The sequence below is a fragment of the Eublepharis macularius genome, chromosome 11 (genome assembly GCF_028583425.1).
Source record: "Eublepharis macularius isolate TG4126 chromosome 11, MPM_Emac_v1.0, whole genome shotgun sequence".
NCBI classification, from domain to species: Eukaryota; Metazoa; Chordata; class Lepidosauria; order Squamata; family Eublepharidae; genus Eublepharis; species Eublepharis macularius.
In genome coordinates this window covers 79922897-79936572 of record NC_072800.1, presented here as the reverse complement: position 1 = coordinate 79936572, position 13676 = coordinate 79922897, and the positions used below count along the sequence as shown (strand labels likewise).

Here is a 13676-nt window from a genome sequence, read left to right as displayed (position 1 = left end):
CAACAAACTTTCCTAGTTCCATAAAAGATTTATTAGGTGGAACCAAATGCTCCTTTGAGCACGAACTGGTCGCAAGGTTCATTGGATCCGGGCCTATGGTAGAAGTATCAAAAATATGACAAACAGTTGGGGAGGAGGGAGGCAAAGAAAAATTTCACCCATGTATGAACCGAAGATTAACTATTTCATAATTGCCCTGTTCTAGGATTTCTTTGAAGCACCTAGAATTGGTTGCTGTTGGAATGGGACACAGGTGTGACCAAGAATTGGCTGTTCGTGTGCTCTTTTGCAGAGGGGGCCCTGGATGAATGGCATCAGATGAACTACCAGATGAAAGCTTAGGGGGCTCGTTGGGTGTAGGGGTAGGCTGGGTTGGCCAGCTGTACCTTTAATATTCTTGGGTGTTATAAGCGCTCAGGACTTCTTGATGTAGGTGAGTGGCATAAAAACTCTCCAGATGTCCCTAGGGAAGAGCCACAGGACCCAGCCATGAACCTTCTTCCCACTGCAGAAGTTAGAAAGCCTGAATTTAGATATAGTGAAAGGGTTTTTTCTATGCTCCACATAATGCACACTTCCTGAAAAATAATATCAAATCAGCTGTGTGGTGCTGAACTAACTATGGAGTGGTTATCTATAAAGACTACAAAATCCCTGTTGGACATAATACGCAGAGTCAGGGTTGTGTGTACTTTGCACTTTAAAAAAGTCAGAATTCTGTAACAAGGTGGTCAAAATACCTCTTTCCACTAAACTAGTTCTGTATAAATCAAGCAAATCCACTAAACTAAAACCTGTATAAATCAAGTAAATTTCCATTTATCTCCTTGGTTTGCTTGGCTACTTCTACTCAGGAAAAGGGCTTTGAAGTCTTAATACCAAAACCTTAATATTACATTGAGTCATCTTTGGAGATTTCACTGTGCAGTGTCTATATCTTCTCAGCCGTAATGGCTAGAAACTTGCCTTAAAACATGAATGGAGGTTCTCGGGATACTCAATTCTGTGTCTAGTACCAGATTTTCTGACTTTTGTTTGTACAGAATTGGAGAGTGCACACTGCCTGTTTATAGCTCCAGCCCTGTATGCATGTGCAAGAAGGAAATATCCACGACGGTGTAAGATACTTTCGCTTCCCATAGCTGACTACAGCTAAATCTCCTCTCTGTGTTTGGACCACATCTAAAGATTTGTGTCCATTATATGTACAGTAATGATATTTCCTTGCAGTACACAAACGTACCAAGATTTAATTTAAAGACGGGCTGCATTTACAAGATGCTTAATAATTCATTGGATCCGAGATACACTGTCTGTGAGCCAGATGCCCATGTATCTGGACCCAGCACACTGAGGCTGTGGAAACAGGAGTATAGTATACAAGGACTCCCGTGTCATATGGGAAGTAGCTTTGAGCTCCAGTCGTTCCATGGCACATCTTGTGACTTACAAGGCTCACCATCACTCACTAGCTATGCAAGGTTGCCCACAAGGGTCTCGCTAAACATCAAGAAAATTGAAAGATGGGGGTATTGCTTATAATATATATTTGTGATTACTATGAAGTACCAAATAAAAATAGGTTAGTAACACAACAATTTGTATTAGCAAAGAAAGCCCTGAACCTCATCTGTATGAGTGTTCACATTAAACAGGCCTGCAGTGCATAGATTTGCACTGAAATCGCCCCTCTTCTTTTTTTGGAGTGGGTGGGAGGTTTGGTCAGTCCCTGTGCAGGCACCGTAATTATAATGCAATCCTATGCAGAAGTACTGCAGTCGAAGCTGGAGTCAAGTAGCACCTTAAGGATTAGCACTGTTTATTTCAGCATAAAGTTTTGAGTGAGACGGTGTACAGCATTGGGCCTGATTTTATATACGGCCGGGGGGGGGGGGTATGTTACAAATAGAGATCAAGCAAGATCTAATCTTTTAAAAGGGTCAGGAAGTCGGTAATATGAAACATCAGCTGAGACCCTGGAGAGCCACTATCAGTCTAGACAAGTAGACAAGACAAACCTTGATTGACTTGATGGTCTGATCCAGTAAAAGGCAGATTAATGTGTTCACTTTCTTCATATGTTTGTGTGTTCAATAATCTGTGGAGTTATACATTAATACAGAATGGCTGTGAGATACCTCTAACTAACTCTAATGTAGGGTGAAATGAGATTGTGGATCACCTGTAGTAAGCTGGGAATCCAGGGCCCCTGTTAAACCAGGGTGGGTACCTGAGTATATTGTCTTGAGTTTCCTAATGAACTCCAATTCAGAACTTTCATTTTAAGCCCTTGACTTCAGTGCATTTAGATCAGAGTATTTCTATATAGGATTGCACTATTATAGTACAACCCAAACAAAGTTACGCCTTTCTAAGCCCATTGAAATCAATTGACATAGATGGGTTTAAACTCTGCTTAGGAGTGCCCTGTTATCTTTTTGATAATTATTTCTGTTGTCTGATGAGAGCCTAATTCCATGCAAGCCTCCACTTCTGCATATAAATAAAACACCTTTGCGAATTTGGCCTAGAGGTTCTGGTTCCCCTGATAGTAGCTCCCCGTATATGCCCTCCCCTTTTTATTTTCAAATATCAGCCCAGAGCATTTTTGTTTTTGAAATATTGAGTCAATTGCTGATAATACATTTATTTTTTTTAAAAAAGGCTCCTCCTGGATTTTCCAAAATGTTGACCCCGTTTCAGTATGTCATAAGCATGTGTTCTTCCCAGAGATTGGGTGGTGTGGAGCCTATTAATTCCTTTGCTAGTCTGAGTGTGCCAGAGATAGGCCCAGCTTGGCTCTTTTTGCTTCTTTGTTTAGTTTTTTTTAAAATTTCTTTAAATAATTTTATTGCTTGGAAAGCTTTCAGGAGCAGGAAAGGGGGGAAATGACTCTTAATAGAGCAGTCCATAGAATTTGTTTGAGGGAAATATATGCCGTCAGGATGCTATCTGTAATAGTATGCTTTCCCCATCTCCATGTCTCAGTTTGTTTTAGCCCTGTGTGACTCAGATGGGTTCCAGTACAGCGACCATGTGTGTGTTTTTTTGTTGTTTTTGTTTTCTTTATTTTGAAAGGCCTACAGTATGCAGCCTTTCTCCCGGACAACAGCAAAAATCAAGGTGAACAACTTTTGCACTATGCAGTCTTGAATTTCCTGTTGTATTTTCTCTATATACGTTTTCTGTCTTATACTAGGGTAGATTAGCTTGCCACTTATTAAATTTTCAAGCAATTGTGTTAATCGTACTTATCATCTGTGTTCTGAGCAATTCTGCAATCGGCCTACACTTTACGGGACTGTCGTTAAATTTTTCCTTTCTTCTTGGGGATCTGGAAATGGTAACTCGTGATACGCCACAAGATGTAAAGTTGCAATGGTTTCTTTTTCATCGGTTATTTTGGGAGGAGCTGATGACACCTGGTGGCAGACGTGGCAAGTGCAGACACGGCCGGTGTTCGTACTTGCTAGATTTTGGGAGCTTTTTTATCTGCTGTTGCAGGAATGCTGGCAGCCAGATGTTAAAACTTATATAAATATCTTCTTCCTCATGCAAGGAAATTACATGGCAGATAGCCACATAGATCCTGGTTCCGCAGATGTTCCAATACATGTACGGATTGTAGGATCACCTTTTTTTTTAAAGCTTCGTTTTTGACTGACTTTGGAATTGTTAAGCGCGCAACTTAATTATGATACACATGATGTCTGCCATGAGATGAATGTCAAAAGTTTCAGTCTCTTGCCAGCAACATGCAGTTTAGTACTTGCAATGTTCTGTTAATTTTTTAAAAAACATAATACATTTTCAAAAGTAACTATTTTATTCATTTTTTCCACTTCGAGATTTACATTAGAAATACAAGCACATACGTTGCAACCACCCATGAACCAACTGCAGCAGGCTGCCCTCCAGTTTCAACCCATTTCCTCCCACCTGCCCCTTCTTCGACATGACCCCGACAGTTTTCTCCTTTATAAATCTCTGTTTCACATCTCTCTCTCTTTATATAAGCATATCTTCAATGGAATAAACTTGAAAACTTCATGACCCAAATGCTGATAGAGATACCTCTGATCTGTCAAGTGTTGCATCATGTGTGTCCTTGACTTGAGAATGCACTTGGAATAACTCTCCACGATCTGTTAGTTATTTTTTAAAGCCCTTAAAGTCCAAGTGCTTCTAAGGCTTACGGTAAAAAAGGCTCTCTGTCATTTGGAGCACTTTTGCACTGTATCATAGTCATCTGAACCCATCCAGCCTTGCTTGCCACATCCGGTACTTGCACTGTGTGAGTGATGGATGGGCGTAAACATGATTCTCGCCTCCTGTATTAGACGGAGAAGAGAAAAGCCTCTCGCTGATCTAGCGTTGTTGAGGCTGTTGTGCTCCATTAAGCGCATGAGGTTGTGACCTCGGCTCCAGGTTGCCAGGATGGATTGTGAAGGAGCCCTTAGTAGTTACAATACAAGGAGGCAGAGAAACATCAGTTCTCCAACTAGTTACAAGTGTCATATCAGCAATTTTATAATTGCAGCTTATACTTCCTTGTGGCTTGTGGGGAGGGCAGGCGAGCTAATTAACTGTTAATTAATTATTTCATTCTGAGTTCTAAATATCCAATTCGTCAGAATGCTGTCCTGCACAAGCCGTACTGCAGAGAAGAGAGCCAAGCAAGGTGCGGCAGCTGTCTGGTGGAGCTTTCATTCATTTCAGTAGAACATGTGCAGGAGGACATCTCAGTAGATTATGTCCAAACTTTTTCATATTTAATAGACCTTTTTCTACTGAGAAGCATTTGGCAAATTTATATAAAGAAGAGGAAGAGAAATACATCATGTTTTTATTCCTCTTTTGTTTGCTCTGGTGAACAAGGTATCAGATATAAAATAAGACAACCTGAGAACTCGATGCATGTAGATCCAGTGTAGTTTTCTAAGAAGGAACTGATGAAATAAATGAGGGAATAGTTTATTAAATCAATATTTTTGTTTTACTGGTGTAGAATATATTGTGTGTCTGTCTATTGCAGTATTTTAATACTCCTTTAACTTACTACGGTCGAAAGGACAGAATGGGTTGGAAATGTTTTAAAAGGTGGAAAGACAAGACATTAAGAGCCTGTTCATACTTGGTGGTCACCTCTATGCAAAAGCTTTGGAAATGTATGGGGCTGTCACTTCACCCGACCAAACTTACGTAAGATACTGTTTTTTGTGTGAAGTGTCACTGCCACAAAAGCTGATTCGGCCACTGCAAAAAGCGGCACATTTTGGAGCGCCTCTGATTGTGCCAGTGGGGCAACAAACACTTATGTGGAGATGATAATTCACACAAAGCACACTTTCACATGAATTGAGGGAACTTGCAGGGCTGTGCCACTTATACAAAGGTGCTCCACCTACACAACTGCTGTGATGGGCAGGCGTTCAGAAGTGCCATTTTGACGTGCTGTCGCACACACGTTACTTCACCCAGAGCAGCACTTTTTTGAGCACCCACAGCTGTGCAAATCAGAGCAGCCAGGCACGTAGCAGAGCTGATGGTTCACACCAGCTGCGTCTTCACGTGAGTGACGTGGCCTTACACATTCTCAGGGTGCTTGCATGGAGATGGCTGTCAAATGTCAACTGAGGCTAAGCCATCTAGTTACCCTGAAAGAACACAAATGGCCATTATAAACGTTTTGCAGTTCCCTGACTCCCCCCCCCCCATGAGCATGTTTTCCCGTTTTTCCAGTGGTCAGAACATGGCAGTAAAGGGTGTGTGTCCTGCATACAGAATAATCCAGATGTGCTCCGTGCACAGTATAATTACTCTGGATTGTTGTAGCTTATGCCTTCTATGTTTAAGGGAATATTAAGCACCCACACTATGTACATTTGACCAGAACAGTCAGTGCCCATAAGGATTTCCCTTCTCAGACAGTTGTCGAAACACGTCACTGTAAAGAGAGGGATGACTGGTTGCAATTGTTGTGGGGGAGTGAGAGAAGGGGGAGAGATGAAAAGGTCTTAACATTCAGCGCTTCAATGGCTGAAAGGAAATTCTTACTTCATATTCAAACCACTTGCTTGTACCCTGATTTGTGATGATATTTTTATAAAAGAATGAGTGAGTCTCATTCATATAAGACATTTTTAGGAGAACTAAAATGTCTGTTTAAAATGTTAACAACAATGCAGTCCTAAGAAGAACCACACCCTTCTAAGCCCACTGAATTCAATGGACTGAGAAGGATTTAACTCCGCTAGGATTGCAGTGTGAGTGTGTTATCTGTTCTGAAGTTATCCTCGACGTAGCTTAGGGATCAGTGAAAGCCCAAGACAGTTTGCAACTCCAGGGTGTTGCGCCGCATAAATTAAGAAATGCACCCCAGTATCTCTTGCAGTATGGCGAAGGATGTGGGTGTGACTGTCAAGTTAACACACTGCTTCATTGCCATCAGTAAAAATATTGTCTCCAGAAGCTGCTGCCTGGGTTGTATTTACAGTGGAGCTGGCCCTGTTAGGAATACAGTTGAGAAACAGCTGCTAGAATATTTATCACTATATTATTAATACCATAGACCTTCACAACACTCCAACATGAAATTAGATGCACTTTAAGACCATTTATTTTAGTGAGACTTCAGAGAGTGTACCTAGAAACTGAGCCTCAGATTGTGCACAACGCGTATTGATTTCAGTGAAAACTAGAATGCGCATAGGTGAAATAAGCATTCGAATGCATTTTACTCACTGATTGCTTAACTCTCTTCCACTAAAATAAACGGCATGTAAAAGGTTCTTTTGTTGTAGCTGGATCGGTGCCCTTTCTAAATTAGTCTGGGAAGCAGGAGGGAGATGGAGAGAGATGTCCCGTCCCCCTTTTTTCAGAATTGTATTAAGAAGTCATATTTAGAACTTAATTTGCCCCACTGCAAACATTTGAAGGGCCACTTCCCCAACTTCAGTTCAAATAGTTCAGTGTCTGGATTCATTGAAATTACGTTGAAAAAGGAAGAACGTGAAGCCACTTAAATGGTGACCTGTTCTAAGGCTACCAAGTGGGTTGAAGATCTCTCTAAGTTCTCAGAGGTTTGCAAAGCTTCCATTGTTTCTGAATATTAGTTTGATTTGTATTAATTAATCGGCAGCAGCTCTGCTTTGATCTAGCATTGTCTGCCCCAACAAAGCTTACCCATTAGTGCCTCAAGCTGTCCTCAGCAAACTTCAGTAAAGTTAATAAGAACACTTAAAATGGAACCCAAGCAGAGGAAAAACTACCTGAGATCCAGAATCGGTTGGGAGACGGATCAGCCCTTAGGGTAGAAATGTCCATTTAAACGGTGGCAATCTCACATAAATTAAAATTCCAGTGGATAATGAACCTTCCAGGGCTTGATTCGCAGTTTCCTTTTGAGCACATGGAAAGGAGTCTCTTCCCAGCTGTGTGGAATTCTGAAGAAGGAAGGAGGTTCTCTTGGGTAGCATTGCAGCACAGCATAGTGGCTAAGGGAATGCGCTGTGGTTGAGGAGATCCAGAACTTACATTTCACCTCTGCCGCAGACTACCTTAGTGACTTTAGGCAAGCCATTACCTCTCAGCCTCAGCAGTCATCCTTCCGCATGTGCAGCGCGGGAATAGTGATATTGGCTTGCTTGCACACTTATTGTAAGGCTTTCAACAAGAAGCTCTTTGAACACTGACAGTACCAAATAAATACTAAAGCCCGCCTGCTCCGTATTGAACGCTTATCGAAAGGAATTCCCTCCCTTCCTCAGAATTCCAAGCAGCAAGGGGAGAGAACCTATCCGCACTTTCCTGGGAAGTTGTTAACCAAGCCTCAGTACCAACAGAGCAGCAGAGACCCCTTGATGGGTCAGATGCAGGGAGTCTGTAGTCCCATTGCCTTCATTCCGGGGGTAGGGGGGGGGGGGAGTCACTGGATTTTATGTAAATACAATCCTAAACTTGTATTATGCAAGTTCAGGATTTTTTGTTTGTTTGTTTTAGCTTGGAGTTCTTGGGGCAAGTGGCTGGAGATGGGGTTGGTGTTGCGTTTGTGTTGCTAACCCAACACTTTCTCATAACAAGAATTAAAGCCTTCACGAAGCGTTAAAGCTGTAGAATGTTTGGGTATCAAAACTCACGAAGCTTATAGTTTTGGGACTTAAATCCATTTTTTAAAAAGTAATCCACCAAGGAGGTAACAGTACTTTAAAAAATATTTATGATGCATATTGCGAGACTTTGAGAAATGTGCTTTGTTCTTGGCTTTTGCGGATATTGACAGAATGTTCTATCAAATTATTTTGTATTTCTTGTAGGACTGGGAGACAGAAACTCATGACTGGTATTGTTTTGAATGCCATTTGCCTGGAGAGGTGTTGATATGTGACCTGTGTTTTCGTGTATATCATTCCAAGTGTTTATCTGATGAGTTCAGGCTTAGAGACAGCAGTAGTCACTGGCAGTGCCCAGTTTGCAGGGTGAGTACCTCTGAGCTTTCATGTGCTGAATAGAGGCTTGGTATTTTTTGTTAATAGTTTTGAGAAGATGTCTAGCCAGGGGAAACATCATCTTTTTTTTGTCTACTGCAACGACAATGCATCTCTTGGGTACAAATCCAGACGTGTGGTCAAATCTGGATGTGCCTGGGCAAAATCTATAAAAGCCAGCTGCTGTCAGTGAGCATTTTTGAGGCAGTAATTAGAATGATTGTGTTGCGGGATTAGGCTGGGACAGATCGTGATGTGAAAAAAATCTGTGGCGTTCTAAAGTCCCCCAAATTTGGTCCTCTGAAACATTTGCCACAACGAGGCGATCTGTCCCAAGTTTAGGAGCTCCACTGAATCCATGGAAGGTCCTCCATTTGTTTCATGAAGGAGGTCCACTTCTGGGTGCATGCCTTTTGTGGGCGCCTGTCAGATTCCTCTATGGAATCCCCATGTGCACCATCATGGTGGTGGAGAGTGCCCTCAAGTCATAGCTGACTTATGGCGACCCCTGGTGGAGTTTTCATGGCAAGAGACTAACACAGGTGGTTTGCCATTGCCTGCTTCTGCAACCCTGGTGTTCGTTGGAGATCTCCCATCTAATTACTAACCAAGGCCAACCCTGCTTAGCTCCAGAGATCTGATGAGATCAAGCTCACCTGGGCTATCCAGGTCAGGATGTGCGCCATTATAGCGCACTCAGACTATTGGATCAGTGGCATTTTTCTCTTCTGTATTTGCTTGGATGTTTACTCCTTCCTGCATTTGCCCAACCATATCCAGATATGCATGAGATTTGGCATTTTTCCATAATGCGTACAAAGATTGAATAGAAAAAAAGAATTCTAAACATGTGTACATATTTACTTTAGTACTCCAGAAGGTTTGCATTAAGTTACAGCAAAAGACATAGCTTATTTTTTCCTCTGAGCTTAACTGATGTTTATACATGCTATATAATATTGTGGGTTGAAATCCACTCAGACCCATTTTATTCTAACATTGTACATTGAGCTAATTTCCATAAGGCAGGGCTCTTCTTGATCAAAAGCTGCTTTTCTTTTTTTGCACTCATATATTTGGAAATGCATCTTTCAAATATGAATGCCCGAGCCCATTAACCTCGGTTTGCCCGTAAGTCATTGACGGTGGGGGGAGAAGCAGCATAGGGGAGAGACTGGAAAGGAGAATTTCATATTTGCAAAGATCAATTGATTAGGTAGGCAGGGTCATTGACCCTCCCCCACCCCTTTTCTTATTTAACTTCCTTGTATCAATATGGGGATGTAGGAATGAACAGTTACGGCATCTGGCATTGTAGGGAAGTGTCATATTGATTAAAAACAATGATAGAAGACTGATGGTAAAAAAATGGAAGTTATTTTACGTTTAATACGTTTTTATAGGGCATGGGGATAGTTTTGCAGTTTAAAGTCCGTAATAGTGCAATAGATGTTTAGTTGGCTCAACTGAACGTTCAATGAACAACAAATCTATGTAGCTGCCAGGAATCATGATTTCAGTCCCCGCTGAGCCAGAGGTGCAGGCAGCGCAGGGTAGGAGCCTCAGAAGACTCTTGCAATTCGGAAGCTCTTATAAAAAGAGATGCCAAATCCCATGCTTGGAAATGTTACTGGCTCCCTTGGTCACAGCCGGCTTTTCTTTGTGTCTCTAAACATTTTTTTAAAAAGCTGTGTGACTGTGCGGCCTTTGGCAAAACAAAACAGCTCCATGCCATCACTTTGCCTTCCCCCCTGCCCACCTTTATTCGGCCAGCTGCTGCTCCTAATATTGGCATCTTTTAATATTGCTCTCCAGCACTGAAGCAAGGAGCCCATTATATAAAGCTTTATTTAATATTCGCAAGTACCAGTTGCTCCTGAGCAGAGGGACAGCAGAAAGGTCTGAATGCTTCTTGGCACTGACATTTGCAGACGTGTTTCACGTTACAGACAAGTGACTTTATGGAAGCAGCATATTTGTTAGCCTTGTTTAATTTTCGGGACGAGCACCGCATTCTTCTCCACATTTTATTACCAGCAGGCCACAAACCTCTACGGTTAAAAACACCAGGTCTTCAGAAGTTGCTGCATTTTGTTCTTGCTCCATTCCCTCCACCCCACAACACTATAGGAGGCAGTGGCTTATTTGATGGCCGTACTTGGCACTGCCGCAGCTGAATGACCAAAATGAGTTTTCCATATTTTTTCCTTATTATCTTGCATTGAACTTTCTCACTCGGAGTCGGCTTTTTCTGTGGAAAAGCTGAATAGAAGTGGGAGGATCGTTTTTTTTAACACAGAAGTAGAAGGGGGATCCCTTTGGCATCCTGAAACGGACAAGTACATCTTCATGGAAAATGGCTTTGCCATTTCTGGACCACCACCCTCCCCTACCTCCCCTCGCCACCCAACTAGGAAAAGCAGTTCAGAGTGATGGTATCAGATCAGTGTATCAAAATGAAAGTCACCGCTGAATTCCTCTAGAGTTGGGAAGGGGGACATTTGGGGCAGTGAGGAGGGGCACACACCCCCAACTACTGCTTTCAGCTGTTTTCTTGGGCCACGGGAGGGGCTGAAACTAAAACGAACTCTGCTTGGAGGAAAATACCTGGCAAGAAGCAGTGGGCATGGAGAGTGTGGGCAGAAGAATTCAACAGGCCCTCACACCTGCCCCGAAATTATCCCCAGTCCCTGATATATATGCATGAGGAATGTGCCAAGTTGGGGTCATTCTGCCACTATGGCACTCTGATCATAGCAAAAGCATACTTATAATACCCAGTTGCAACTTGTAGTAGGCACTGCAGTGAAATACAGACCTGTGCTTCACTCCACTGTTGATAGATGGATATATGAATTCCAGACAAGCTTACCAGAATCCCCAGTGGAAATGGGAAATCTTTCCTTAATAGTAACAACAAGTATTTGGTGACTCGTACTTTCAAGATTTGGCAGCATGTGGGTTTGACATCAGTTCTGTTCTTCAAATAGTGGGATTCAGCAAGTGTTTCCAGGAATATCTTTTTGTTTGTTGTAGCACACTTGAGGTTCCCAGCCATTCCCCAATACTGCTCTGGTCCAGACATGCCTAGAACTGTGTCAGGCATCTTTTGAGCCTCATGCCTCAGAACTTTAAAAAATTACGTTGGATTTTAATAAACAACTTTTAATGTTTCATGTTTTTATTATGTTTTGTTTTGTTGGCCACCTCGGGCAAGTTCACTGGAGAGGCAGCATAAAGCTTTCCAAATATTTATTCATTTAAGTATCTCTGCCCTGCTTTTCTTCCCAGGAAGAACTCAAGAGTGGCTTATAAAGTACAAAAGTAGAATTTAAATCAAACAGGGAATACTAACAATATAATACTCCAACATCCTGGGCTGGTCCTAGATCTATTGGCCTGGCTCACTCAGGGCTGCAGCCTGTGAGCCAGCAGTCAAGAGCTTATTTTTATCTTATGCTGTGACTGACCTGCATATGGCGTTTTCATTTTTTTTCTCCGTCTCTTAAGAATAAATTTAAGAATCAACTTGTGGACATTGCAGCTGAATTCCTTTTGTATTGTGGATTCTTCTCAGTAGTGCCATGCTGTTATGACCAATTCATACAATCCACATGTTCCCAGTAGGAGGTGTTCTAGCGTGACGCATGCGGGTGGGACTGCTCTAGTGTGGGAAACCATCTCACCACCAGCCCTGCTCACATGGTGCAGTTCCTTCTGACATTGCAGCGAAGGTGTCATAGCAGCTCTGCCACCACCGTTGGTAGAGCATGAGATGGCTTTGTATTTTCAAAACGAAGAAGAGAGGCAATTGGTGAAAAGGGAAGAATCATTAATAATTGTACAACCCCGATGTGTTTCGTGTGCAGCTTTGTTTGGGGGATCTTCCAGATTCTTTTTAGTTCCGTACCTGTATATGCACTTTAGCATATACTGTATAGGCATGTTAGTTCCAGGTATGGAACTAAAAAGAATCTGGAAGATTCCCTCTGACAAAGCTGCACGCAAAATCCGTAGGGGTTATACAGTTATTAAAGATTCTTCCCTTTGCACCAATTGCCTCTCTTCTTCATTCTGCTTTGGTGCTGCCACCTTTCTTCGTCTTTGTATTTTCAAAACCTAGAGGATTTCATGAGAATAAAATCACCAAAGTTTCCGCCTAATCTCTTGTACTCTTTCAGGGAAATATATTAAATTTAAATAAGCCCTAAAGTAGAGCAGGGATGGGATTATCATTAGGTGGCAAGGAAACTGCAGATATTTCCATCTGATTTAACCACAGATTTGGAATCTCCCACATATATCTGTGACCATGGTTTCTTTTTATTGGCCATGCTTCATTCGCTTTCTCTGCTAATTTTCCTTTTACAAGAGAACCAGAATTTTGTACACTAAACACAAAAATTCTAATATTTTTAGAGCCATGGGTGATTCTTGAAAGGATGTAAATGGGTTTTTACCACCGTATAAAAAAGGATTTATTTTTGCATTACTATGAGCAGTAAATAAACATACTAAAAAAAGTAAAATAACTGAAACAAAAGTGAGCCAGTTTGGTGTAGTGGTTAAGAGCAGCAGGACTCTAATCTGGAGAATTGGGTTTGATTCCCAGCTCTTCCACTTGAAGCCAGCTGAGTGACCTTGGGTCAGTCACAGCTTCTTGGAGCTGTCTCAGCCCCACTCACCTCACAGGATGATGGTTGTGAGAAGAAAACCGCCGTGAGTGGGCATTAAGTTGTCCTGAAGGGTGGTATATAAATTGAATGTTGTTGTTATTATTTAACAACTTTTATCACCTATTAATTGGAGATACCCAAGCGCACAAACACAAGAAGAAAATATATGTTTGAAAGCAGATTTCCTAGAGGGTTGTTTGTGCAAGGGCTGTCCTAATAATGCTTCCAAAGCCACCAAACAGTTGGGTTTGCTGTCACATTGGTTGTGTGCGTTCAGTCAACCCCTAGTGTTATCTTGCACCTTTATGCTAGAAATGGGCTTCAAGTAACATGGCCAATGGTCCCCTCCCCCCCACACACACTACTTTTTAAAGAATAGTTAACAACAGAACAATTTCTGGCAAGCTTCTTTGTAAAATCAGTAAAAATTTGGTCTGCTCTTGGTCCTGAATGTGCAACTGCCAAAAGACAGTAATATTTAACTGCAGGGTTTTCCAGCACTGCAGGGCTGTGG

At 41.9% G+C, this 13676-nt stretch overlaps 1 protein-coding gene across 6 annotated transcripts in view; it reads left to right on the top strand.

Moving 5' to 3' along the window:
- The window catches only part of ZMYND11 (zinc finger MYND-type containing 11), a 113453-nt gene that overhangs the window by 75108 nt on the left and 24669 nt on the right, over nt 1–13676 (top strand). For 3 of the 6 annotated variants that reach the window (XM_054991195.1, XM_054991193.1, XM_054991194.1), the window contains 2 exons: nt 3079–3123; nt 8316–8477. The exons of 1 other annotated variant lie outside the window; for it this stretch is intronic. In XM_054991195.1, coding sequence (XP_054847170.1) covers nt 3079–3123; nt 8316–8477 — 207 coding nt within the window. The remainder of the gene's footprint in view (nt 1–3078; nt 3124–8315; nt 8478–13676) is intronic. 2 more of the 6 variants (XM_054991197.1, XM_054991196.1) reach the window with 1 other exon arrangement.